We start from the raw sequence: 27,686 nt of genomic DNA on the forward strand, positions 1-27,686 counted from the left end.
ATTATTATGAAATGTGTACATCTTACAAATTGCGCATAGCGCAATTACGAAGCCCCGTACGACGTTCCTTTCAAATGTAATACAAATTTCAAGTTGACCTAAAATTTTAATTTATTGAGAGGCCTAAGGCCTAGTTACGGCCTTAGTCCAACGACCCAAATTTAATTTTTTTCAACCTCATTATATTCGACCTTCCAAATGAAACAAAAATTAGGAAAAACGGATCAAATTTACTCGAGTTATATGCAAAATACACTTAGGGCCGTGTAGCGGGCTTAGTCCAAGGACCCAAATTTAATTTTTTTTCAACAACATTCTATTTGGTGTTCGATTACCTTTCAAATGAAACAAAATTTAGGAAAATCGGATCAAATTTACTCGAGTTATATGCAAAATACACTTAGGGCCGTGGAGAGGCCTTAGTCCAAGGACCCAAATTTTAAATTTTTTTCAACAACATTCTATTCGGTGTTCGATTATCTTTCAAATGAAACAAAAATTACGAAAATCGGATCAAATTTACTCGAGTTATATGCAAAATACACTTAGGGCCGTGTAGCGGGCTTAGTCCAAGGACCCAAATTTAATTTTTTTTCCAACAACATTCTATTTGGTGTTCGATTACCTTTCAAATGAAACAAAATTTAGGAAAATCGGATCAAATTTACTCGAGTTATATGCAAAATACACTTAGGGCCGTGGAGAGGCCTTAGTCCAAGGACCCAAATTTTAAATTTTTTTTCAACAACATTCTATTCGGTGTTCGATTATCTTTCAAATGAAACAAAAATTACGAAAATCGGATCAAATTTACTCGAGTTATATGCAAAATACACTTAGGGCCGAGTAGCGTCTTTAGTCCAAGGACCCAAATTTAATTTTTTTTCAACAACATTCTATTCCTCGTTCGATTACTTTTCAAATGAAACAAAAATTAGGAAAATCGGATCAAATTTACTCGAGTTATATGCAAAATACACTTAGGGCCGTGTAGCGGGCTTAGTCCAAGGACCCAAATTTAATTTTTTTTCAACAACATTCTATTTGGTGTTCGATTACCTTTCAAATGAAACAAAATTTAGGAAAATCGGATCAAATTTACTCGAGTTATATGCAAAATACACTTAGGGCCGTGGAGAGGCCTTAGTCCAAGGACCCAAATTTTAAATTTTTTTTCAACAACATTCTATTCGGTGTTCGATTATCTTTCAAATGAAACAAAAATTACGAAAATCGGATCAAATTTACTCGAGTTATATGCAAAATACACTTAGGGCCGAGGAGCGGCCTCAGTCCAAGGACCCAAATTTAAAACGTTCTTCGCCACATTAAATTCGGGCTTCGATTACCTTTCAAATGAAACAAAAATTACGAAAATCGGATCAAATTTACTCGAGTTATATGCAAAATACACTTAGGGCCGAGTAGCCTTTCACTTCTAGGGCCATTCACCCGATTTCAATAAACTTTTTTTTCCTGGATCGGTATCAACATTACCTATCTTTTGCTGTTTCATTTACATTTCCAACGTTTTTTTTGCCGTAAATATCCCCAAAAGACCTTAAAGCACTTAGGCGGCCCTAACTCACGAAGGGCCGACCTAAATATGCCCATCTTCGAACTTAGCCTCACTATTTTGACTATCTTTCAGGAAAAAAAAAATTGAAATCGGATTTGATTTACTCAAGATATCGACGTGACGGACAGACAGACGGACAGACGGACAGAAAATTTTTTTATTGCGGATTCGTCATCTATGAACATAGGCAAACACTTTGCCCTTACCGTCTGCTTCGAATTCCATCAATTACACACGGCATCGTAATCCTATAAGCCCCTTTGTACTTCGTACGGGGCTAAAAATTTAAAGAATATTCTAACTAAAAAGTCGTTTCATAATCCGACTTAAAAGAGGAGCTCCGATGTCATTTTATAGAATTATTCCAAGAAATTAAATTGACCCAACACTCAGGCCGTATCTTTGCTGAACTTTAAGTTCTCATTAGCGTTTTAAACTTACACAATGTCAACAACCTTTTACTTTGAGCTGAATGACAGGCCGTTATAAGCTAAATATGTACACATTGGTTTGCGGTTCGTGGGGTCTCTATCTAGTTTTATCAGCTGTCATCAATTGGGATTGGAACAAAATTTCGACACAATTTATAGACAGTGGACCTGCTTAGGCTGAAAAAAGCGCTTAATCGTGCATCTTAGGAAATCGTTATAACGATGATAGTAGGTTGTTCCGTCTCGTTTCCTGATTCTAAATTGATGTGGGGAAAAGACGGTAGCTCAATGGTTCTCCGGTGAGCGGCCGTTATGACCTTTTTTTCTATGATTTTTCATTCGTGAGCGAGAAGAGATATCAATCCACTTCCAAAGGATAAGTTATAGAGAAAGGTCTAAAATTTTTTTCGGTGAAATTTATTTTTTGACATTTGAATCCAAAATGGCGGAAAAAATTGGTCAAAGTCGAAAAATATTTTTTTCTCAAAGGAAAATCTCTGAAAACGATAGAAAGACTGTAAACTCGCAAAAATTTTCTTCAAAATGTTTATGGAGAATTTAAAGAGCTATGAGAAGAAGGAAAGAAGGAAACCCAGAAAAACTTGACAAAAATCCTTCAAATTACTCAAATTCTAGAACTGATGGTATACCATGTAAGGTGGTGGAATTTTAGGAACTAACATAATATAATCTCAACAATCCCAAACGTCCAGAAGGGAATCCAATAAAACCTCAGAAATCCTTCATAATACTTACGTTCTAGAGCTGGAAACATATTGTTCATGTGCAGTGACATAATTTTAGGAACTGACCCACTACCACCTCAACAGTTCAATATATCCTGAAGAGAATCAAAAAAAAACTCAGAGATCCTTGAAAATCCTTAAATTCTAGAACAGGGAGCATGTTTCCGTGAAAATATGAAACTCGGTTACGCCTTGAGTTACTAAAATTTACAGAAAATACAACTTTATACAACAATAAAAAACGAAAACGTAGCTCTTTACATTCTCTATTACAGTCAAAGGCAGTCAATTTTCAGCATAAATTTGCTTCAGCTGTTTTTCAGCTGATCCACACATACAATCAAAGCTGGTTTTCCTTGTTCATACGGTTGAAGCTGCTACACGCACGCGCATGATAGTGGTAAAACCGTAAAAAGACGTATAAACGGTTGTGATTGTTTGTATGGATCAGCTGAAAAACAGCTGAAGCTAATTTATGCTGAAAATTGACTGCCTTTGACTGTAAACCTTTTGAAGAAAATTTTTGAAGAATTTTTGTTTTCTCATCGTTTTCAGAGATTTTCCTTTGAGAAAAAAATATTTTTCGACTTTGACCAATTTTTTCCGCCATTTTGGATTCAAATGTCAAAAAATAAATTTCACCAAAAAAAAATTTAGACTTTTCTCTATAACTTATCCTTTGGAAGTGGATTGATATCTCTTCTCGCTCACGAATGAAAAATCATAGAAAAAAAGGGTCATAACTGCCGCTCACCAGAGAACCATTGAGCTGCCGTCTTGGCCCCACATCAATTTAGAATCAGGAATCGATACAGAACAACCTACAATCATCGTTATAACGATTCTCTAAGATGCACGATTTTTCGCCTAAGCAGGTCCACTAAGAGTACACTTTGGGGGCATATCTGATACTGATGACTCAAATTCACGTGAATGTGAGTTCTTAGCGGAGAGACTGACAACACGTCAGGCTCGGATCGGGTTGACCTGCTTCAATTCAGGTTGATCCGAAGTCGAACTAAAACTTCAGGTTCGACCCGAACTTGGCCTGAACCTGAAATTTCGGATAGCCCTAACCAGACCCGAACCTGAAATTTTCATGATAGAACAGGCTAAAGCGAAATTTGCACCAGAAATCACAAATTTTCGCGAGAAATTTTCGGTTACCCGAATCAACCTGATCCGTCATGAGAATTTCAGGTTAAGATCAGATTCGGCTTCCGAAAATTAAAATTTTCGGCTCGGGTCCGGTTCGCGTTCGGTTCGGGTTGAACTCGAAATCCAAAATTTCTGATTCAGGTTCGGCCATGGCATTTAACGACACTTTTAGCTGTTTACTGCTTATGACTGTAGAATGCTGCGTTAAAAGTGGGGATATTGACGTAAAGTTTAAGGTGAGTGTCACCACCACCGAAAAAATTATGAAAGAAGACAAATGTGCAGATAATCTTCTTATGACATCGCTTCGGTTGTTTTTTTTATCTAATCTCTTATCAATATCTGCACCTAAGACCTGTATAGATATACTCGTGCGATGTCACATAATTACGTGATTTTCTCCCCAAAAAAACCCAACACCAACGTTACTCACTTTTGTGTCAAGACTTTGAAATGCTTCCAGAATACGACCGCCAATGCCATGAATTATAAATTCCCTGAGTGCAACTATAGTTGTGATGTCTCTCTACAAAGCAAAATTAAGCAAAAACGATTAGAAAGTCCAATGATTCAACCGTCGATTTTATCTGTTAAGAGTGATATCGCCAAATCTTCAGGTGATTGGGAAACAAGCGGTCTCCGATTTTAATGAGTGATAGCTCGTTGGATTCGTCTTTCAATTCTAGGAAACACGTGTCTTTCACTTTTTCTTTAAAAAATTTGTTTTCTGTGAAAAGCGCTCAAAAGTGAAGACATGCCAGAGGGTACCGAAAACAGTTTTTCGGCAATAACTCAAGAAAAAATTATTTTAAATGGTTGTAATGTTGTACGATTGTCGGCCTTGAAAAGACCTACAGGTAGAGTATACGCACCGCTTGGTGCTAGTTGATCCACTAGAGTTATGACTAGAAATATAGTGAATGTTCAGAGAGTCCTCCTTCTCTGCAGCTTCGATGTTCCACGGAACTGAGTATGGGGTGTTGTAGCTGGCCTCACCCACTATCGTTGCACATATAAATGAACCCAGTACTTTTGGGCTGCAAGCCTACAGAAGTCTTGAAAAAAAAGTTAGTGCCAAAATGTAGATTGTTTCCTTCTTTCTGAGGGCCCAGCTGCCAGAAGAGCATCTGGAACGGCTTGCAGCCCAAAAGTACTGGGTTCATTTATATGTGCAAAACGATAGTGGGTGAGGCCAGCTACAACACCGCATACTCAGCTCCGTGGTACATTGAAGCTGCAGAAAAGGCGGACTCTCCGAACATTCACTATATTTTTAGTCATAACTCTCGTGGATCTACTCGCACCAAGCGGTGCGTATACTCCACCTGTAGGTCTCTTCAAGGCCGACAATTTTACAACATTACAACCATTTAAAATAATTTTTTCTTGAGTTATTGCCGAAAAACTGTTTTCAGTACCCTCTGACATGTCTTCACTTTTGAGCGCTTTTCAAAGAAAACAATTTTTTTAAAGAAAAAGTGAAAGACACGTGTTTCCTAGAATTGAAAGACGAATCCCACGAGCTATCACTCATTAAAATCGGAGACCGCTTGTTTCCAAAGTTAAAAAAATCACCCGAAGATTTGGCGATATCACTCTTAATGCTGCAATGGCAATCGTTCGATCATGTACCACAAATAAAGTTTAGGCTTGACAATGTTTGCGATCTGATTGGAGGGATTCTTTTGAATTTCGACTGACCGAAACCGGCGCCAGTCTCAGATATTTTCGATCTTCCATATCTGGCTGATGGTAAGCGGAAAGCTGAGTTCGAGTACTCCCGGAGTAAATATTAACTTCAAAAAATTTCTTGATAAACGGCCGAAAATATGACCTCCGGAAAATTGCTCAGAATCTATGGAACGTCGGTGAACTTTGACGAGGGCTGTGACCTCACTAATGCAATTATTTGATTAAATTATTATTTATTGTGAATGTGGAAGACCTCAGCTTTACAGCGATACCAATATGTAGTAGTTTGTCGGAGTGGAACACACAGTTTTAATCTGTTAGGTAGTGACGTGTCAAATAATTGCATTAGTGAGGTCACAGCCCTTGTCAAAGCTCACCGAGGTTCCATAGATTCTGAGCAATTTTCTGTTGGTCACATTTTCAACCGTTTGTCACCAAATGTTTTGAAGTTAATATTTGCTCCGGGAGTACTCGAACTCAGTTTTCCAACAAACCCATACACACCCGTGTCCTCACCACCTTACGGAAATTAAATCCGGACTACGAAACCCCATTTTTTGACTTTCGGCCGCTTACACCAGAAGATCAAAAATATCTGAGACTGGTTTTGGAACCTAGGCCTAACTAGGCATACATAAAAGAGACCCGGAAAAAATAGCGCCGATTCCGGTCAGTCGAAATTCAAAAGAGAGACAAACTCTGCCGACGACATAATACATTGCATCACAGAAAGAATCGGTTGGATAAACCAGATATGAAGACGGAAACCTTTTTTGTGGTCGGCTCTTCGAATTGATAAAATTAGATCGAGTGATCGGTTAGAGAATGCCATACCTTATCGTCTCCATTCTTCTTCGGAACGTCCAAATCATCTGTGACTTCCTTCAGCGATGCACAAATGATATCGTAAACAGCCTGCAGCATATAGGACGTCAGCTTGGATGCCGCTGATGATGATATTGAACTAAATCGAAATGGAAATTAATTTTGTTTTTAAATTGGTCGAAACTAACACCAAACGTCTTCTAAACGTAAACAAAACGAATTTATCAAAACGAAAATGAATTGTTTCAAAAGCAAATAAAGTTAATGTGGCTAACGACCTTTCGCTTATCAGTTCACTGTTCATGTTGCATCGACTTACCAATGTTTGTGTAAGTGATCATAGTTTGTGGATTCAGAAAGTTGATTGAAAGCGAACAGAAATAATTCCAGCCACTTCTCCTAAGTGAGAAAAATCACAAGGGGAAAGAAAATATTGTCTCTCAATTGCGATGAACGTTTGCCGCAGATGAAAAACAAACCTTTGACGAACTGTCTTCGACCGCATTGAATTTGGTCCAGAATTTTATTAGATCACAGCAAGTATCACCTTCCATTTGTATTTTTTACCATTTTCCTCTCCTTAACTTAAAATTAACATCAAAATCGTCGCGGTTACTGGTCGTAGGACGAACAAATTTTATAAACTGAAAAAATAAAAACGAACGAGTTAAAAATGAATAATTTTTCCATGAATCGAGTGCATTTTCGTTGTGTGACTCAAGGTCAACGCAAACGGGGCCTCGTATGTAACGTTTCAGTTCTCTTTTCGTTTCAACGGTAACGCAATTGCACATTTTATTCACACAATTGTTGGTTCTATTCGCAATAATTAAAGAGACAAAAGATTCTTCTGCAAAAAGGGTAGCCATACCAAACAATATTAAAAGCACACACGCTAAACACTTATTTACGACGTTGATTGAATGCCAATTCTCTTTTCTTTCTTAAAAAAAAAAATGGTTCAACGCAGTTTAATTTCACTTTAATAAACACAATCTTACAAAACTAAAATGTAAACACAAAAGAACGATTATGATACACCACTTCAATTTTATTATCGCAAAAACTGGTTAATCCAAAATGTACAAGAAGCATAACAAACAACAGCTGTTTGAAATTTTGTTCTATCGATAAATGTGATGGTAGTAGTAGAATATCGCAACTCATCGGTATAGACTGTTTTATGATTAGAGAGAGAGCAAGGCTGCCTTGGAGAGAGGGAAATATAATGTGGACCGTTATTTTAACTTGCCTTGGAAGATATGTCAAAAGTTTATATGCAAATATTTAATGACATGTATCTTACGACAATAGACAACGCACTGTCTAGCACCGAAGCTGACTTTGCCGTCACTCAAATAGAGGACTGAACCGATCAAAGTTGGCTATTCTTTTTCATACGATGGCTATCAAAAAATTTAAAAAAAATAGTCAACAGGTGTGTTTTCGGCCTTCTAATTGAGTGATGTCAAAGTCAGCTTCGGTGCTTGACAGTGCTTTGCAAGATACGGTACTTTCACACGTAACCTCACTTAAGTTTCGTTAAATGTTTCGTTCATTCATTCATTTGTATGTGATTGTTTTTAACGTGGATGGCATTACTAATCGTGGATGACATTTCAAACGGCCTTGAAGATGATCTATTGATAATTCTTCGGTATTCGCAAGGCTGTATACTTTGGGGAGGTCACGCAGATACAGATACGCGGGTGACACACCACACTTGATGATAAAATGGCCGATTTCATACAAAAAATCACCTACTGTGATGATTCTCATCGCCGTGATGATGTGGTGAATTTTTTTTGTATGTAAAATCATCAGACGTGGTGTGTTCCCGCGTATCTAATAAAATGGCGGTCTGCGTGACCTCCCCATAGTTTACAGCCTTGGGTATTCTCGCTTTGATCGTAACGGTCTATAGACAGATATGATGAGAGAAAGAAATATAATTTTCATTAGTTATTTTAGCTTGCCTTAACTATGAAAATATTCAATTAAAGAAGTATACTTACTTCAAGGCAAGTTATAATTAAGTGGTCTTTGATATTCTCGCCCTGATCATAAAAGTTTATCAATTATAGTGTTCAAACCGTTAAATTAAACTGATCTGAGGGTCAGATGTTGAAAATTTCAAGGCTGTATACTTTAAGGAGGTCACGCACGGTAACACACCACTTCTGATGATTTTACATGTAAAAAATTTCACCACAACATCAAGACGACGAGAATCATCAGAGTTGGTGAATTTTTGTATGAAATCGGCCATTTTATCATCAACTGTGGTGTATAACCAGCGTATCTGTATCTGCGTGACCTCCCCAAAGTATACAGCCTTGGAAAATTTATGAATGAATACAGTGTTTACGGAAAAGATCTCAGCTCAGTTAAATGTCAAAATGAAAGAAATGCATATTGGTTTGCTCAATAACCTCTCTAGCAAACAAACTACTTTTATTAAGGTGGTGAAAGAATCAAGTAGACTTTGGAATTGACATGTAGATTAGTTAGTCTCCGTAGTTAGTCAAAATGTAGAATAGTGTTTGTAGGGTGTTGAGGAATTTCGCGCCGCGTCATTCACAATTACTCACAAAGTGACATTTTCCTTATACAAAATGTGTCATTTTGTCAATTATTGTGAATGACGCGGTGAGAAATTCCTAGCTGTAGAATACAAAGACATAAGGTGTGAATTTGACACAGAGAGCTTAGAGTTTGGTTGCTATAGAGAGTATTGGTTTGTTCCAAGTAACTGTAAACATGAAAGTTGACATGATGAATACAGTCGATTTCATCCACAGAGATGAACATAACCTAAACATCAACAAATTTCTATATTTTTCGTTAACTTCGACAATTACAAAGTTGAGGTTAAGTTGTTTTCTGTTGATAAAATTTGACATTTCCAAATGACATTGGAACAAACCTATACAAAATTTGTATTTTCAAAATTCGAACTCTAAACTCTAAAGGCCTATTTGCAGTCACTCCGTTTTCAAAATGACAATTACGCTATTTAACAATTGAAAGATAGAATTCAACTGTTAAATAGCGTAAACGGTGAGTAAACGGAGTGTAGTGCGTTTCGTGCTAAAATTTCGATTTATTTTCATTTCTAAATTATTGACATTGCCCTCAAGGTCAGTAAAATATAATTGATCTTCGCTCTACATTTATCACTTTTTGATCAATTGAAACCAGAGAGATGCTAATATGACGACTGGGTCGTTTCGACGGATAGAGAGAATTGGGTTTTTGAGAGAGAATTCAATACATTTTCTCTCAACCAATTTTAAAATCTTTCGACATATTCCCTCTATCCGTCGAAACATATTAGCATCTCTCTATTAAAAACACCTGGTCATACGTCAAAATGAGAGAAGTTGCATATAGTGTTCAAAGAGAATGTCAAAAAGAGTGTTCACCCATAGAGCTCAGTTAAATTAACTGGTTTTTTCCTAGTTAACTGGACTTTTCCATACAAATTTTGACGTATCACCCAACGGAACCAGTTAATTTTTCTCTCTTTTACGCTCTTTGAACACTGTATAGAGGGCTCACTCTCAATTCAGTAACAATGAAAAATCATAGACTGTTATGATCAAAGCGATCAAACCGAAGACTAGTTATTACAACTTGCCTTGGCGTATTTGTTAAATTATTTGCTTCTCTTTCAACGTGGTACGTTAAGAGCGAGAGGACAGAAGACCAATTTATTTTAACTTGCCTTGGGGTACTTGTCAAAACATCTTCTTCTCTTTCATCATAACACACTATTGTTGAATTTTAGACAGCTGTCCCCGAGACTAGTTAAATTTATCTGGTCAGAAATCGCTCTTCACGAACACTATATTTCCCCAACTTACCTATGGTTTACGGACCTATTTTGTTTCGTATCGCTCAGAGAAGGGTGGCAAAGGATAAAAAGTCGCCCAAAAATAGCTGGAGTTAACGTAAAGGGCGTCTTTCGGAAAGGCTCTGAAAATAGGAGTTAAAGTAAAGTGGGTCGCTGCTATCGCTGAAATTGTTACTTCTGCGGTGTCTGACACAGGGAGACTATTTTTAAGCGAAGATGTCAATTTTGTATGAAACAACAGCCCGTTAGTTTTAGATGATACAGCAGTCATGTAATATGAATTAAGTTAACATCGTTAAAGATCCTTCATGAAGTTCAGCACTTTTTTACTCGATGGAATCTAAATTCTATGTCGATTTGTTTCAAAAGTGTTTGTTGCTAAATCTAGCGATTAATTTCGGCAAATACATAGCAGCACTGCTAGCAAAGAAAATCTCTCATTCCCGAAGACATAAACGTCAAAGTGACAAACAGATCAGGTGTTTATGTTGGATATCATCGAAGAGTGGATTTTACTCATAAAATTGTATGTTTTTGAATAAATATGGTTGTCGGGGCCTTTCCTGCTGCAAAGCTTGGTGTATTAGCATTTAAACAACTGAGTAAACCGATTGCAAATGTTATCAAAGAACGAGCGAAGAAAAGTCCCTTCTTTCGCGACTACATTGCCATGCCTCCTGCTCAATGTATAAATTCGAGTTTCGATTTATTTTGATTGCATAATACGACTGTGCGTTCTTGTTGTTTTTAGTCTACAATTGGGTTGAAGTGAAGACAAAGATGTGGGCACTGAATCTCGGCAAGCCGACCAATGTACCACAGTTAAATGAAGCAATGGCAATCGAATTAGGTGCAAATTTACTAGGCGAAGTTATAATATTCACAATTGGAGCCGGTCTGCTGATTTTTGAATATGTTCGGTAGATGATTTCGCTTAGCATTCCCTTAACAACAACATTATGCGTTAAATGTGCGTCTTTCAGGCAATCCAACAAAGAAGCAAAAAAGGAAGAAAGTATTTTGATGGAGAAGAAGGAACTTGTCAACACAATAAATGACTTAGCTCTGCAACTCGAACGACAGGACGCCCAGTTAAGAGAGATAAATAGAGTGGTCGCCGAACTAGGTATGGATATTACGGCTGCACAATTGTGGGAATGGAGTGAGTCGTTCCTGAGATTTCATTTGCTCGGTTTTGCAGATTCTAGAAATTGGATACCTAAAAAGCTGAAAATCCTGCCCAGCAGAAAAGATGACAGCGATGACGAGCCACCGTTAAAACTGAATAAGTTACCAGTGCCAGCATCACCGGAAACCGATGGCAGTAGCAAAGTGAAAAATGTTTCTGGTAATTACGATCCCCAGCGCGGATACGTGTTTCAAGCGTTGAATATGATTGAAAACGAAGTTTTTTATAGCGACCCAGTCAGTGACCGACAAAAGGGCATCATCCCGAATGCTTTAGTTTACTTAAATTATGAAATTTACGAGTGAGTAAAACACAAACATTGTACATAATAAAATAGAGCCTCAGATTCCACTCCAGATTGTGTAATGTGTAAACCGCAGTGACTAACCCGCAATTTGTTTCAAACAAAACGAAAGAATTGCGAAAAATGGATTGTGACAAAATCAATCGATTGTTGAATAAAAGTGGAAGAAACCGATCAATACCGACTTTAGCATTAACAACAACCGAAGTTCAGCCCATTTCTGTGAAATTTTCCTACCTCTAAATTTCTTGAAAATTGAAATTCGCAGAACGTTTAGAGAAAGTTCATAAATTCGAGAAGTTTAAGAGTGATATCGCCAAATCTTCAGGTGATCGGGAAACAAGCGGACTCCGATTTTAATGAGTGATAGCTCGTTGGATTCGTCTTTCAATTCTAGGAAACACGTGTCTTTCACTTTTTCTTAAAAAAATTTGTTTTCTGTGAAAAGCGCTCAAAAGTGAAAACATGTCAGAGGGTACCGAAAACAGTTTTTCGGCAATAACTCAAGAAAAAATTATTTTAAATTGTTGTAATGTTGTACGATTGTCGGCCTTGAAAAGACTTACAGGTAGAGTATACGCACCGCTTGGTGCTAGTTGATCCACTAGAGTTATGACTAGAAATATAGTGAATGTTCGGAGAGTCTGCCTTCTCTGCAGCTGCGATGTACCACGGAACTGTTGTAGCTGGCCTCACCCACTATCGTTGCACATATAAATGAACCCAGTACTTTTGGGCTGCAAACCTACAGAAGTCTTGAAAAAAAAGTTGGTGACAAAATGTAGATCCTTCTTTCTGAGGGCCCAACTGCCAGAAGAGCATCTGGAACGGCTTGCAGCCCAAAAGTACTGGGTTCATTTATATGTGCAACGATAGTGGGTGAGGCCAGCTACAACACCCCATACTCAGCTCCGTGGTACATTGAAGCTGCAGAAAAGGCGGACTCTCCGAACATTCACTATATTTCTAGTCATAACTCTAGTGGATCAACTAGCACCAAGCGGTGCGTATACTCCACCTGTAGGTCTTTTCAAGGCCGACAATCGTACAACATTACAACAATTTAAAATAATTTTTTCTTGAGTTATTGCCGAAAAACTGTTTTCGGTACCCTCTGACATGTCTTCACTTTTGAGCGCTTTTCAAAGAAAACAATTTTTTTAAAGAAAAAGTGAAAGACACGTGTTTCCTAGAATTGAAAGACGAATCCAACGAGCTATCACTCATTTAAATCGGAGACCGCTTGTTTCCAAAGTTAAAAAAATCACCTGAAGATTTGGCGATATCACTCTTAACAACAACCGAAACTCAGCCCATTTCTGTGAATTTTTCCTTCCTCTAAATTTCTTGAAAATTTAAATTCGCAGAACGTTTAGAGAAAGTTCATAAATTCGAGAAGTTTAAACCAAACACCCCGAAAAAAGGATCCGACCTAATGGAAACAGAGCACAGCGGTAAATCTCAATAGTCAACGTATTTTTTCACCTTTTCCCTTTAGGCCAGGTGAAGTTGTTTGCATAGCAATGCATCTTGTGATAGGAAACACCTTCACCTGGCCTTAAGAGTGATATCGTCAAAACTCGAACCAATTTGAAAACAAATGGTTCGGCGATCCGGGCAAGCTGTGGCTCGTTTGAATCGTCTTTCAATTCTAAGAAATAGATATCGCCCAAAACCACTTACAGTGGAGGTGTGACGCAAGTCCTGTTATCCACTTACAAAAGAACTGATATCGGTGTAGGTGACGCTTAGAGGTTCGACACGCAAAAAGATATGCGTCACAAATGGCAGCTGATGAGGAAAGCACGCGAAAGTTTGATCAACAAAAATTTTACCCGAAAAATTTTAGAAAGAAAATTCTAACAAAAAAATTGCGTCAACAAGTTGCATCAGCTGTCATTTGTGACACATATCATTTTGCGAATCTGTAAGCGTCACCTACACCGATATCAGTTCTTTTATAAGTAGATAACAGGACCTGCGTCACACCTCCACTGTAAGTGGTTTTGGGCGATATCAGCTCTTTTGTAAGTTGTGCTTTTTTAGAATTTGGTCACAGATAATAGACAATCATATTGTGCAGTTTCAACGAAAATATTCTTCTTACAAAACTGTATAACTTTCTCTTTGATCTCAAACCTTCCAGCTTTCATTTGACGAAAATCAAAAATTTGACGAAAATCAAAAATTTGACGAAAATCAATAAGTTGATGAAAATCGAAAATTTGACCAAAAATAGAAAATTTGTCGAAATTCAAAAATTTAACGCACTTAAAACGCTCATAGCTCCAAGATAAGCGACTTTTTAGGGAAACCATGAAGCACGCATCGACTATCTAGAGGGATTCTTTTGAATTTCGACTGACCGAAATCGGCGCTATTTTTTCCGGGACTTTTTTATATATGCCTAGTTAGGCCTTGGTGCCTAGGCCCCAAAACCAGTCTCAGATATTTTTGATCTTCCATACCTGGCTGGTTGTAAGTGGCCAAAAGTCGAAAAATGAGGTTTCGTAGTTCGGATTTCATTTCAGTAAGGTGGCGAGGACACGGGCGTGTATGGGTTCGTTGGAAAGCTGAGGTCAAGTACTCCTGGGGCAAATATTAACTTCATAAATTTTGCTGATAATCGGCCGAAAATATGACTCCCGGAAAATTTCTCAGAATCGATGGAACCTCCGTGAACTTTGATGAGAGCTGTGACCTCTCTAATGCAATTATTTGATTAAATTATTACTTATTATGAACGTGGAGGGCCTCAGTTTTACAGCGATACGCATATTTACTAGTTTGGCGGAGTGAAACACACAGTTTTCATCTGTTACGTAGTCACGTACCAAACTACTAAATATGGATATCGGTGTAAAGCTGACTTTACTCCAAAATTATAAGCTTTTATAAAAATTCCTTCAAATTAGTTTCTTAGAATTACGTCCTTAACAAACCCTCAAAATTTCAACCAAATCCACCGTTAAATTAAAAAGAATCGTTGTAACAGAATAACAGAGTATCAAAGGTTGGTAAAATTCATCTATTTCAAAATGTATGAAAATCCATTTCTTCATACTAATTTCCAAGTTTTGAAATTTAATATCTCGGCCAAATCTTAACCTTATGAGGCTCGTATGGAAGCCCAGATTACGAATAAAATAAGTGGGGTGTAGTAGGAGCGGAGTGGGAAAAGTCAAAAAATTGTGTATATATGTTCCTCACGGAAAAATTTTTTGTCACATTTTTCAGTGTGAACGGACTTGCGTCACGGTCACGGCCCTTCACTAACGTAGGGCCATGATGCTCAGTCCTACGGAAAAGACCCATATTTTTCAGTGTTTTCCACTTGTTTTTGATCTTCAAACAGGATGGATTGATGAAAATAAAATAAACGAAGTCAAAATTACATCTTCAGCACAAAATTGTCCTGAACCATTCGATCAATTGGCCTGCTCTTAGTAGGTGGAACCACCGTGGTAAAAAACAGGCACCTTATTGTTCCGTGTGACATATACTATTTGTCATTCGGGCTGACCAAAAAGTCACGTTCCGAACAAAACTTGAACATTTTGATGGTTCAGCCTCATCATACACTGCGACACATCACTCATTAATATTTACGTGAGTAATGAGAGTAATAATCCAATCAATGTTACGCAAATGTAATTCAAAATTGCTTCAACATTTGATTTTCTTTTCGTGCAATAAATAACGAATTCCGTAATAGAATTGTCACAGCTGGGAACGAAAAGTGGCATCAGTGCTCAACTGGGAACGAAAACTGGCGTAACTTGGAACGGAAAGTGGCGTAACTTGGAAAGTAATAAAGTGAGAGAAATTGTGTTGTTTTGGGTCTCCGTCTGGTGAGAGAATGTGACGGTTTTGGTCGGCCTGAATCAAAAAAAAGATTCCAGCCCACTATCTCAACCTGACCCGTTAATAATTTTTTAAATTAAATTTCCCATTTTCTGCAAGTGGAGGTTACGTTAATTTATTTGCTGAACAGATTTGGAAAATTTTAAATAATGAGTTCGTCTGCTATTTCCTTCGCTCCATACAGCTTCTGTCATTAGACCATACCTTATGTACAGTTTCATTGTTTAATTCCCTTGACTGTAAGTCAAGTTCTTTTGCCGGAAAATACCCTAAAATGTTTGTATGAAAGGTTGTATGATATGTTATGAAAAACGGAATTGTTTGTCCCAATATTTTGCTTGTAAACACGATAACGGTGAAAGTCAGCTATCACTGTGCTAGTTGCCTATAGTCAGGGAAAGTCAGCTATCACGCATGATAGTTTTCTATAACGGTGATAGTCAGCTATCACGAGCAAAAGTAGCAGATTTCACGCCATGACATAAAATATTTATAAAATTTTATGAAAAACCAAACTCTGAATCGTCATTCATTCGTATGGAATGACACTAAAAAAAAACAATCAAACAGAAAACTTTAAAACTCCAACGAGTGTGAAGTTTGCGGCCAGAGCGAAGCGAGGGCCGTAATTCGCACGAGTCGTGTTATTTTATTTATGATTAAAAGTTTTGTGAATGTAGTAAGTACCGGGGGGCTTCCTTTTTGTACAGAAGTGCAAGGGAAGAACGTCTACCGTCCTATTTAATATTGTACCAAAATGAAAGAGTCCTCTAATCGTTCCACATTCGCATCATTTACTTTTGATTAGCGTTAGCAATAAGATTATGAATCTGAATAATAGACAACTTGCACGAGTGGGAAGTTTGCGGGGAGAGCGGAGCGAGGGCCGTAATTCACACGAGTCCTTGTCTATTTATGATTTATTGTTGATTAAAAATCTGGCATCAAATTTACAAGAAAATAGAGAACAGAAAAAGTGGTTTTCCAAAGAATTTGCACTCAAGCAAAGGTTTTTATATCAGTTATTTGTTATGTTTCGGAAGTGTAACAACGGAAAACAACGGAAATTGATTAAAAATATATTGAAAAAATTATCAGCAGTGAAGGGACCTGACCCGCCCAAACGGTGTGGCCTAGTTTAGTTCTTAAGTCGAAAACTGAGCAGTTTGAAACTTTTCGCGCTTTCGGTTTGACCAAAAATCGATTGCGCAACCCTATTACGTATACAAACTGTCGACTTGATCATTCATTGATTCATTCCAAGGTTCTGAAACTTGATTCATTCAACGTAATTTCACTCAAAGCATACCTACAAGGCTGTAATTTTGTTTTTTGTTTGGTTTTGTTACAAATTTACTGCGACTACACCGTCTAAAATGGACAACAAAATTAAGGAAAAGTTTAAGAAAGAGATACTTAACGAAAACATGATAAGGTAAGGAAATCAGACTTTGGACATTGAGAAACAAAAAAGTTGAGGTTGCGTCCACGTCCACAACTAAATTCGGCATTGTCTCTCCATACCAGCGATGCAGAGATATTTAAACATGTAAATGAGTTCTATGCGGCTTCAAAAGAAGTTTTTGATACAGTGGATGCAATTTTGGATGATTTGGACAGAGAATTTATAGAGGAAATGCTCGACTTGGAACGCGACATTCCACATGTCGAAGATGAACCAGATACAATTGACCATGTCATGGATCTGCGTGCAAAGTTTTTTAAACCGACACCAAGAGAAGTGATAGACGCTCGTGTTGCTCCGATGATCGCCAATGCTCCTGAACCTACTATCACAGGTAACTTAATGAGTCACTATAAAACATAGCTAACGCCGACCCGTACGAAACACCTATTCGTATCAAAAGCCTTTAATGTGAAACTCTTCATTTCTTTTACTTCATTCTCTACTGAAAAACTATTCTCCCTTTTAAATCACTTACATTATCCACTCTTTGCCTTGTTATCATATACAATTAAATTGCCGGAGGCAATATAGACAGCCCCGTACGAAGTCAAATTTCATAAATTCCTATTTAAACAGCTATATACCGCTATATTTACCTATATTTCACTGTAAATAAACATTTCACAGATGAATTTGCTATTATATAGCTCTATATGCCTGTATGTGGCTCAATATAGCTGTATATAGGTATATATAGATGTCCGTATATGGAATCCCTGAAACCCCACACACATCACATAACAAATTATTTCCATGTTAACAGAAACTCTCTAAGTACCATTTTTCCCAAGATATATCACTTTTATTAAAATCCAATATGGCCGCCGGCAGCCATTTTGTTAGGAGACCGGAAATAGTACCGACGCTTTACATTTGTTAATACCTTTCAAACAAAAAAAAATTCATGAAATTCGGTCAAAATTTACTCGATATATTGACAAAATACTCCACGTTCACTGTACGGCCGAGTAGCCAGATAAGAGCTCACTCCAAGAGACCTAGCTCACGCTCCGGAGAACATAATTTCATAAACTTTTTTTTCCCTGATTGGTACGGTCAATACCTATCTAATAAAGCTAAAACAGACGAAATATGTTCAAATGTGGCCGACCTACAAGCAAAAACTGCTTGCCGCCCTGTGCCTGTTTCACACCAAGGGGTCTAACTCACAAGTCGGTCATCCGATTTCCATAAACTTTTTTTTTGTCGATCGGTATTGTAAATACCTTTTATTTGACGTATCACTTACAAGTTTAACGTTTAAATGTCCGGAGATATCTTCGAAAAACCGTAAAGCACTTATTGGGCCACAGCTCGGGAGGGGTCGATCCAAAATCACTCATCTTCGAACTTAGCCTGTCTTTTGACATTGCCAAACGGGGAAAAAAAGAATTTTCAAAATCGAATGCGTTTTACTCAAGTTATCGTGCAGACAGACAGACGGACGGACGGACGGACAGACGGACATTTTTTTTCTTGCTGATTTGGCATCTCTGGACAACCACAATAGGTTTTCCCTTACTCAGGGAGTCCAATTCGACGTGTTACAAACGTATGCGTAAACCTATAAGACCCCAGTACTTCGTACGGGTCTAAAAATTAGTGAAATTATTATGAAATGTGTACATCTTAGATCTTCGCCCCGCACTACATTCCTTTCAAATGTAACATAAATTTCAAATTGAATTAAAATTTTAATTTATTTAGTATAAATGCACTTAGGGCCGAGTGGCGAGCCGAGTAGCGGTCTAAGTACAAGGACCAAATTTAAACTTTTTTCAACAACATTCTATTCGGTGTTCGATTACCTTTCAAATTTACTCAAGTTATATGCCATTTCCATCATTTATTTTACCGTAAATATCCCCAAAAGACCATAAAACACTTAGGCGGCCCTAGCTCACGAAGGGCCGACCCAAATATGCCCATCTTCGAAGTAAGCTTCAACTACTTTTCAGGTAAAAAAAAATAAATTTGAAATCGGATTTGATTTGCCTAAGTCTACCTCTATGGTCAGAGCTTATCGTTTATTATTGCTGTCGTTGTCGATAACAGATGACAGTGGCCTCCAAAGAATGCAACAAGAAACCTTTTCAACGATAGAAACCAATTTTTACGTTTCTAATAATTTCAGAGAGAGAAGCTACAGAAGCCAACTATGACGACTTTTGGGGTGATTTTTTCGTTGGATTCGACCATGAGGAAGACAGTTCGAATCGCCGAGCTGCTACCGGCGTCGTTCAATCGCGAGAAGACAATGCTCTTGAAAACACCGCTGTTGACTATGTTCATCCTATTGAGGGCGATGGTCCAGTAACTTCACCTTCATTTTCGAATATTGCTACATCAACGCGCATTGTTCATGCTAGTTCCGTTGACGTGATTGACAGTAATGCTTCAGTTGAAAACATGACCACAGTTGAAATTGATGCTGTTGAGGGCGATGGTCCAGTAACTTCACCTTCATTTTCGAATATTGCTACATCAACGCGCATTGTTCATGCTAGTTCCGTTGACGTGATTGACAGTAATGCTTCAGTTGAAAACATGACCACAGTTGAAATTGATGCTGTTGAGGGCGATGGTCCAGTACCTTCACCTTCATTTTCGAATATTGCTACATCAACGCGCATTGTTCATGCTAGTTCCGTTGACGTGATTGACAGTAATGCTTCAGTTGAAAACATGACCACAGTTGAACAGATTGATGCTGTTGAGGGCGATGGTCCAGTACCTTCACCTTCTTCTTCGAATATTGCTACATCAACGTGCATTGTTCATGCTAGTTCCGTTGACGGGATTGACTGTAATGCTTCAGTTGAAAGCATGAGCACAGTTGAAATTGATGCTGTTGAGAGCGATGGTCCAGTAACTTCGCCTTCTTTTTTGAATATCCTTGCATCAACGCGCAACGATCGTGCTAGTTCCGTTTACGCGATTGACAGTAATTCCCCAGTTGAAAGCACGAACGCGGTTGAACCCATCAATGCTATTGAGGGTGATGGTCCTCCTGTAACCGCTGCTCCTGTTTTGGATCCGATAGATTCTAATCCGATTGACCGCACACGTCAGAGTGACCACACGACAGGTCACGTAGGACGAACAGATGATGATTCAGATGTTTTCCTTAATCGAGGTACAATATTTCCATTTCATTAGAATTGTAAATCGTCATATGCGCTCACAATCACTTCACAGTTCGCCGTCAACGCGTTGTAACTGCAATTACCGTGGCCACACCGGATTATAATGCTGAGGTAAGTTCTAATAATTCTAGTGTAAGGGGGCTACTCTTAATAGACTATTGACCTTAGAAGAAGAAGAAATCATTTAATACCAAAACAATATAAATACAGCTGCTGCCCTCATATAGACAGCGTATCTATCTATCACAAGACATTCTTCATTACATGCTTACATTGCGTTGTTTCGAAATGATATTAAATGATATTTTTGGTGCAGTAAGTGTAGTGAAATCTTAGATTTAAAGTAGAAACTAACGCTCACAACGCTGCTTCCGAACGAAACGCTTTTTCCTCACATAACATGACTAACAAAAGAGTTTTGCTGCCAAGCTCAAATGATCAAATTATTTTCCTTTAGTTAATTACAAATCTTGTACTTCTCTTTACCATATAAAGGACCATGTTACCCCCAGCTTGTCCTTATTTTTATTGTCGTTATCGATAACAGTTTTCTTCTAAAATATAGTCTGAGCTTCGACTATATACAGGTCGACAGATTCCAGTTGTTGTACCAATTCGTACCGGACCAGTTCCTGGTGTTCACGCTCCTGATGAACACGCTTCCGATGAACACATTCGTGATGAACACACTCCTGATGAACACATTCGTGATATACACGTTCTTAATGAACACGTTCCTGTTGGATCGGTTACTGATGGATCGGTTACTGGTGTATCAGCTACAGATGGATCAGATCCTGATGGTCCAGCTCCAAATAGATCAGCTCTTGATGAATCAATTTGTGATGTACATGTGTCTGATGTACTCATTCCAGCAGCAGCAGAACCAGAAGTCTTCCAGTATTATGGTATGTACTCGCTTTTAAGAAATTGGATTTATTCATGTAACACTGGATGCAATGATCTTAGACGTTCTTGGGTTTTCTACGTTGCGCTATTATTCCGACATTTTGACTAATCTATAATCTAAGCAAATACCAATCTGACGTTCACTTCTAATACGTCGTAATTTTTCACTCATTACAGATTTTTCAGATCCTACTCCAGTAAATGCTGTTCAATCATCACCCGAAAACCAAGAATTCGATGAGGTATTTGATAGCAATTCCAATCATTAATATCACAAATGTGTCAATTTCTCCTACAAATAGATACTCGAAGCACAAACACTTATTCGCGACATTCTGAACCAGGTACCCACTTCACAATTGTTCTCGCGCGCGACAGCCACCCATTCAAGCATAGCATTTGCGCTGTTCTCCAGTAAATATCCCGTTTCGTCCGCATCACGTATTGTCGTTTAATTTTTTTCATTTTTTAACAGATATGTGGAGCCTCGAAATACTTACTGTGTATTCAGACGAGGAAGACGATGAACGTATGACGGTGTCACTAGTAAGTGGTTAATTTTAAATCCAAGAAGAAATATTTGTGTTCGAAACGCAATGATTTTTGGTTTTGTTTATGTAATTTTTAATAATAAAATACAAATTTATTCAAGAACCAAAACAGCAAGTCCTTTCTTTTAATTTATTAGGGAAAGCATAGACGAGACAGTAAAACACAACGCTCCTTTGCCTTACATTATTATTTACTGAAGATCCAGTGTAGATCAAATCGTTGCGTCCTTATCCAGGTCGTTTGGAATCCCTTAAATTACCTCCCAGCTGAAATGTCTGTATAAGAAAAGCTAAAATAAAAGACAAAACTTCGAGAACAAACAAAGCTTTTTGCTTTTCCCTTTCCCATGGTTCACGTTTGGTGAATAAACTTGAGGCAAAGACGCTGTTTCGACCAAGTACTTGGGTAGTTGCATACCTCGCCTTCGGCTCGGGAAACTCTACCCTTGTCAAAATAACAGTTTTCAAACCTTGGCGCTCAAACACACACTTGTGAGCTCCGCTCGTTTCACAAATTGATCCCTCATGTAATGAACTACCTTCGCAGCACCCAATGTAACATAATATTTTAAATTAAATTTCCAATTTTCTGCAAGTTACGCTGTTGTTGAACAGATTTGGAAAATTTTAAATAAAGAATGATTTCGTCTGCTATTTCCTTCGCTCCATACAGCTTCTGACATTAGACCATTGGATTGGATTGGATTGGATTTGGATGGGAAGGGGGTTAGCCCAGCACCTAAGCCTCTAGTGGGCCTGTTGTGCTATTGCACAAGTCACTTGATCATATGAATTGTGATTTTTCATCATATCTCTCCGGACTCAGATAGTTCACAAATCGACCGTGTAAACGTCCCATACGTTGTGAATTCTCTAAGCCACGAGTGGTATGCGAACACAACCACAACCATCACTAATGACTCATGCATTTTCCCAATGAGCGACTAGTCGATCATAGATGGCGCTTATCCTACAGTCTGTTGTATATTGTGAATTGTGTCATTGACATTATGTCAATATGGCGTGATTGTTGCGAAGAAATCGAATATTGGATTTCTTTGAAATTTGCGACTTTGTTACGGTCGTACAGCCATTAGATAACTAATAGCGAGTGCTTAATCACCAAGTGATTAGAATAAAACCAGGCAAGCATTTTTGCACCGGGATTCGAACCCGGGACCTCTTGGGTATGAGTCCTATGCTCTACCGATTGAGCTACTGTGGATGTAGCATTAGACCATACCTTATGTACAGTTTCATTGTTTAGAACTCGTTCAAAGTGAAGATTTTGACATATTTTCTATGAAAGAAGTGTCAAAATCCTCACAAGTAAAACGAGTAAAACTTAACGAAGAGTTTTTGAACGAGCTCTTAATTCAGTTAAGTCAAAAACTGAGCAGTTTGAAACTTTTCGCGCTTTCGGTTTGACTAAAAATCGATTGCGCAACCCTATTCCGTATACAAACGATACAAACTGTCGACTTGATCATTCATTGATTCATTCAACGTAATTACACTCAAAGCATATGTACCTACAAGGCTGTAATTTTGTTTTTTGTTTGGTTTTGTTACAAATTTACTGCGACTACACCGTCTAAAATGGACAACAAAATTAAGGAAAAGCTTAAGAAAGAGATACTTAACGGAAACATGATAAGGTAAGGAAAACAGATTTTGGAAATTGAGATACTTGCGTCCACGTCCACAACTAAATTCGGAATTGTCTCTCCATACCAGCGATGCAGAGATATTTAAACATGTAAATGAGTTCTATGCGGCTTCAAAAGAAGTTTTTGATACAGTGGATGCAATTTTGGATGATTTGGGCAGAGAATTTATAGAGGCAATGCTCGACCTGGAACGCGACATTGCACATGTCGATGTCGAAGATGAACCAGATACAATTGACCATGTCATGGATCTGCGTGCAAAGTTTTTTAAACCGACACCAAGAGAAGTGATAGACGCTCGTGCTGCTCCGATGATCGCCAATGCTCCTGAACCTACTATCACAGGTAACTTAATGAGTCACAATAAAAAATTAGTGAAATTATTATGAAATGTGTACATCTTAGATCTTCGCCCCGTACTACATTCCTTTCAAATGTAACGTAAATTTCAAATTGACTTAAAATTTTAATTTATTTAGTATAAATGCACTTAGGGCCGAGTAGCGGCCTCAGTACAAGGACCAAATTTAAACTTTTTTCAACAACATTCTATTCGGTGTTCGATTACCTTTCAAATTTACTCAAATTATATGCCATTTCCATCATTTATTTTACCGTAAATATCCCCAAAAGACCATAAAACACTTAGGCGGCCCTAGCTCACGAAGGGCCGACCCAAATATGCCCATCTTCGAAGTAAGCCTCAACTACTTTTCAGGTAAAAAAAAATAAATTTGAAATCGGATTTGATTTGCCTAAGTCTACCTCTATGGTCAGAGCTTATCGTTTATTATTGCTGTCGTTGTCGATAACAGATGACAGTGGCCTCCAAAGAATGCAACAAGAAACCTTTTCAACGATAGAAACCAATTTTTACGTTTCTAATAATTTCAGAGAGAGAAGCTACAGAAGCCAACTATGACGACTTTTGGGGTGATTTTTTCGTTGGATTCGACCATGAGGAAGACAGTTCGAATCGCCGAGCTGCTACCGGCGTCGTTCAATCGCGAGAAGACAATGCTCTTGAAAACACCGCTGTTGACTATGTTCATCCTATTGAGGGCGATGGTCCAGTAACTTCACCTTCTTTTTCGAATATTGCTACATCAACGTGCATTGTTCATGCTAGTTCCGTTGACGTGATTGACAGTAATGCTTCAGTTGAAAACATGACCACAGTTGAACAGATTGATGCTGTTGAGGGCGATGGTCCAGTAACTTCACCTTCTTTTTTGAATATTGCTACATCAACTTGCATCGATCGTGCTAGTTCCGTTGACGGGATTGACAGTAATTCCCCAGTTGAAAGCACGAACGCGGTTCCTGTAACCGCTGCTCCTGTTTTGGATCCGATAGATTCTAATCCGATTGACCGCACACGTCAGAGTGACCACACGACAGGTCACGTAGGACGAACAGATGATGATTCAGATGTTTTCCTTAATCGAGGTACAATTTTTCCATTTCATTAGAATTGTAAATCGTCATATGCGCTCACAATCACTTCACAGTTCGCCGTCAACGCGTTATAACCGCAATTACCGTGGCCACACCGGATTATAATGCTGAGGTAAGTTCTAATAATTCTAATGTAAGGGGGCTACTCTTAATAGACTATTGACCTTAGAAGAAGAAGAAATCATTTAATAGCAAAACAATATAAATACAGCTGCTGCCCTCATATTGAAGGTTGCTTTCTTACACAGCGTATCTATCTATCGCAAGACATTCTTCATTACATGCTTACATTGCGTTGTTTCGAAATGATATTAAATTATATTTTTGGTGCAGTAAGTGTAGTGAAATCTTAGATTTAAAGTAGAAACTAACGCTCACAACGCTGCTTCCGAACGAAACGCTTTTTCCTCACATAACATGACTAACAAAAGAGTTTTGCTGCCAAGCTCAAATGATCAAATTATTTTCCTTTAGTTAATTACAAATCTTGTACTTCTCTTTACCATGCATTCTATTACATAAAGGACCATATTACCCCCAGCTTGTCCTTATTTTTATTGTCGTTATCGATAACAGTTTTCTTCTAAAATATAGTCTGACATTGGGCTTCGACTATATACAGGTCGACATATTCCAGTTGTTGTACCAATTCGTACCGGACCAGTTCCTGGTGTTCACGCTCCTGATGAACACGCTCCCGATGAACACATTCGTGATGAACACGCTCCTGATGAACACGCTCCCGATGAACACATTCGTGATGAACACGCTCCTGATGAACACACTCCCGATGAACACATTCGTGATGAACACGATCGCGATATAAACGTTTCAGATGAACACATTTGTGGTGAACACGTTCCTGATGAACGCATTCGTGATATACACGTTCTTAATGAACACGTTACTGTTGGATCAGTTCCTGGTGGATCGGTTACTGGTGGATCATTTCCTGATGGATCGGTTACTGGTGTATCAGCTACAGATGGATCAGCTCCTGATGGTCTAGCTCCAAATAGATCAGCTCTTGGTAAATCAATTTGTGATGTACATGTGTCTGATGTACTCATTCCAGCAGCAGCAGAACCAGAAGTCTTCCAGTATTATGGTATGTACTCGCTTTTAAGAAATTGGATTTATTCATGTAACACTGGATGCAATGATCTTTAGACGTTCTTGGGTGTTCTATGATAACACATCTAAATTTATTTCGTCAATCTACGTTGCGCTATTATTCCGATATTTTGACTAATCTATAATCTAAGCAAATACCAATCTGACGTTCACTTCTAATACGTCGTATTTTTTCACTCATTACAGATTTTTCAGATCCTACTCCAGTAAATGCTGTTCAATCATCACCCGAAAACCAAAAATTCGACGAGGTATTTGATAGCAATCCCAATCATTAATATCACAAATGTGTCAATTTCTCCTACAAATAGATACTCGAAGCACAAAGACTTATTCGCGACATTCTGAACCAGGTACCTACTTCACAATTGTTCTTGCGGGCGACAACCGGCCATTCAAGCATAGCATTTAGCACGTTCTCCAGTAAATATCCCGTTTCGTCCGCATCACGTATTGTCGTTTAATTTTTTTCATTTTTTAACAGATTTGTGGAGCTTCGAAATACTTACTGTGGATCCAGACGAGGAAGACGATGAACGTATGACGGTGTCACTAGTAAGTGGTTAATTTTAAATCCAAGAAGAAATACTTGTGTTCGAAACACAATGATTTTTGTATTTTGGTTTTGTTTATGTAATTTTTAATAAAAACCAGATTTTCGCAATTCCGGTCCATAATCATCATCTTTCCATGCATCCATTTAATGTCGTTTTGAAGGTATTTATTTCACAGTGCGTTTTTGACTTTTTTTCGCACTTGGGCTTTTTCACATTTTTTTCGCACGCTACATAGCTCAGTACCTTTAAGAAAGGCTAAATTTTATAAATAAAAACTTTGCACAAACCAGGATTTGAACACCCAACTCCAAAATTCTTCCAAACACCAAGCAACGACCATAGCCATTCGGCTACAGAGTCACACAATTATTCAGAACGTATTGTTGAAGCGTACATACTAAGCATTGACTACTTGATTTTATTTAGCACGTTTCTATACATCACATTGCAATGTGTATATAGTGCAGGTTGCTTGATCGTTCAAATGAATTCATGTTTGCATGTGAATGTTTGGTAGAAATTTTGGTAATATTTTGCATTGGAAAGGCTTCGGCTTCGCCTCGGGTCGACAATCGACATCTAGTGCTAAAAAATACCTTCATACCTACCTTGGTAGATAAATAACTATTTCCATTCCGAGGAACAGTAAAAATTGTTTTAATATTGCACAAAGCAATCATCGCAAGCAATTTGGTTTCTGTTCATTTTATGAGTCAAAAAAATGAGATTTTCCCCTCACTACGACAATAGTCTCTTTATTATTCTAATGCTAATCGCACCCGGTGCCATAAGCTACAGTATAATAAAGAGACTATTGGCACCCAATGCCATTAGCCACAGTATTGGCACTCGCAAAAATTAAAATTTGGATATTTTGAAAATTAAACTTGTTTTCTACACAATCCTAGGGAATCCATCCATCCATTTTTTTTTCTCAAAAGAGAATATTGGCACCCGGTGAGTTAGAAAGTTCAAGAAAAGTTGAGTTAAAAGAAATTCACCTTCTTCAGTTCAAAGGGAAAATCCACCAAACGTACATGGTCTTCAAATTTCTTATTCTCTTCTGTATCCTAGATTCAAACTCGTCTCCAATGAGTTTATGATACACACGGACACAACGATTTTGTATGGAAAATTACGAAATCCGAG

The 27,686-nt window shown here is 38.0% G+C and overlaps 3 protein-coding genes and 1 long non-coding RNA gene across 10 annotated transcripts in view; 2 read left to right on the forward strand and 2 right to left on the reverse strand.

Moving 5' to 3' along the window:
- LOC119082715 (lysosomal-trafficking regulator) overlaps positions 1–7,501 on the reverse strand; it is a 29,223-nt gene extending 21,722 nt beyond the window's left edge. For 2 of the 4 annotated variants that reach the window (XM_037192291.1, XM_037192290.1), the window contains exons 1-5: positions 7,303–7,501; positions 6,911–7,075; positions 6,751–6,830; positions 6,441–6,570; positions 4,348–4,440 (exon numbers count right to left, since the gene is read on the reverse strand). In XM_037192291.1, coding sequence (XP_037048186.1) covers positions 4,348–4,440; positions 6,441–6,570; positions 6,751–6,830; positions 6,911–6,985 — 378 coding nt within the window. In that variant the 5' untranslated portion in view covers positions 6,986–7,075; positions 7,303–7,501. Of the gene's footprint in view, positions 1–4,343; positions 4,441–6,440; positions 6,571–6,750; positions 6,831–6,910; positions 7,076–7,302 lie in introns of those variants that run through there. The other 2 variants (XM_037192292.1, XM_037192293.1) reach the window with 2 other exon arrangements.
- Positions 7,502–9,485: 1,984 nt separating this feature from the next.
- On the reverse strand, positions 9,486–22,265 carry LOC119082719. Its single transcript, XR_005088697.1, has 3 exons — positions 22,255–22,265; positions 12,892–12,894; positions 9,486–9,521 (listed from the first exon to the last, which is right to left on the reverse strand). It is a non-coding gene; the product is annotated as an uncharacterized LOC119082719 (long non-coding RNA).
- On the forward strand, positions 10,727–11,958 carry LOC119082717 (putative OPA3-like protein CG13603). Of its 2 annotated transcripts, XM_037192298.1 has the most exons (5): positions 10,728–10,973; positions 11,039–11,207; positions 11,271–11,413; positions 11,489–11,635; positions 11,706–11,958. In XM_037192298.1, exons 1-5 carry the CDS (start codon positions 10,832–10,834, stop codon positions 11,750–11,752), a joined length of 648 nt encoding a protein of 215 aa, XP_037048193.1. In that variant the 5' UTR covers positions 10,728–10,831; the 3' UTR covers positions 11,753–11,958. The 2 variants fall into 2 exon arrangements, with proteins under 2 accessions (XP_037048192.1, XP_037048193.1); XM_037192297.1 differs by having other exon boundaries at positions 10,727–10,973; positions 11,489–11,958.
- On the forward strand, positions 16,910–26,646 carry LOC119082716. 3 transcript variants are annotated; one of them, XM_037192294.1, is made up of 9 exons: positions 16,910–17,079; positions 17,172–17,443; positions 19,247–20,155; positions 24,745–24,837; positions 24,900–24,958; positions 25,441–25,954; positions 26,167–26,231; positions 26,292–26,403; positions 26,465–26,646. In XM_037192294.1, the coding sequence occupies exons 1-9, from the start codon at positions 17,021–17,023 to the stop codon at positions 26,545–26,547; spliced, it is 2,166 nt and encodes a 721-aa protein (XP_037048189.1). In that variant the 5' UTR covers positions 16,910–17,020; the 3' UTR covers positions 26,548–26,646. The 3 variants fall into 3 exon arrangements, with proteins under 3 accessions (XP_037048189.1, XP_037048190.1, XP_037048191.1); XM_037192295.1 differs by lacking the exons at positions 24,745–24,837; positions 24,900–24,958; positions 25,441–25,954; ... (1 more) ...; positions 26,292–26,403; positions 26,465–26,646 and adding exons at positions 20,311–20,369; positions 20,824–21,166; positions 21,345–21,409; positions 21,470–21,581; positions 21,643–21,827 and having other exon boundaries at positions 19,247–20,248; XM_037192296.1 differs by lacking the exons at positions 16,910–17,079; positions 17,172–17,443; positions 19,247–20,155 and adding exons at positions 23,208–23,376; positions 23,456–23,733 and having other exon boundaries at positions 24,283–24,837.
- Positions 26,647–27,686: the final 1,040 nt, after the last annotated feature.

The sequence above is a fragment of the Bradysia coprophila genome, unplaced genomic scaffold (genome assembly GCF_014529535.1).
Source record: "Bradysia coprophila strain Holo2 unplaced genomic scaffold, BU_Bcop_v1 contig_476, whole genome shotgun sequence".
Lineage (NCBI taxonomy): Eukaryota > Metazoa > Arthropoda > Insecta > Diptera > Sciaridae > Bradysia > Bradysia coprophila.

Excerpts from the sequence above, each read along its gene's own strand:
- LOC119082717 (XM_037192297.1), top strand. The coding sequence starts at position 10,832 with ATGGTTGTCGGGGCCTTTCCTGCTGCAAAGCTTGGTGTATTAGCATTT. Across the intron at positions 10,974-11,038 it reads TGCCATGCCTCCTGCTCAAT|TCTACAATTGGGTTGAAGTG; the intron begins GTATAAATTCGA and ends TGTTGTTTTTAG. Across the intron at positions 11,208-11,270 it reads CTGATTTTTGAATATGTTCG|GCAATCCAACAAAGAAGCAA; the intron begins GTAGATGATTTC and ends TGCGTCTTTCAG.
- LOC119082716 (XM_037192294.1), top strand. The coding sequence starts at position 17,021 with ATGGACAACAAAATTAAGGAAAAGTTTAAGAAAGAGATACTTAACGAA. Across the intron at positions 17,080-17,171 it reads CTTAACGAAAACATGATAAG|CGATGCAGAGATATTTAAAC; the intron begins GTAAGGAAATCA and ends TCTCCATACCAG. Across the intron at positions 26,404-26,464 it reads AGCATTTAGCACGTTCTCCA|ATTTGTGGAGCTTCGAAATA; the intron begins GTAAATATCCCG and ends ATTTTTTAACAG.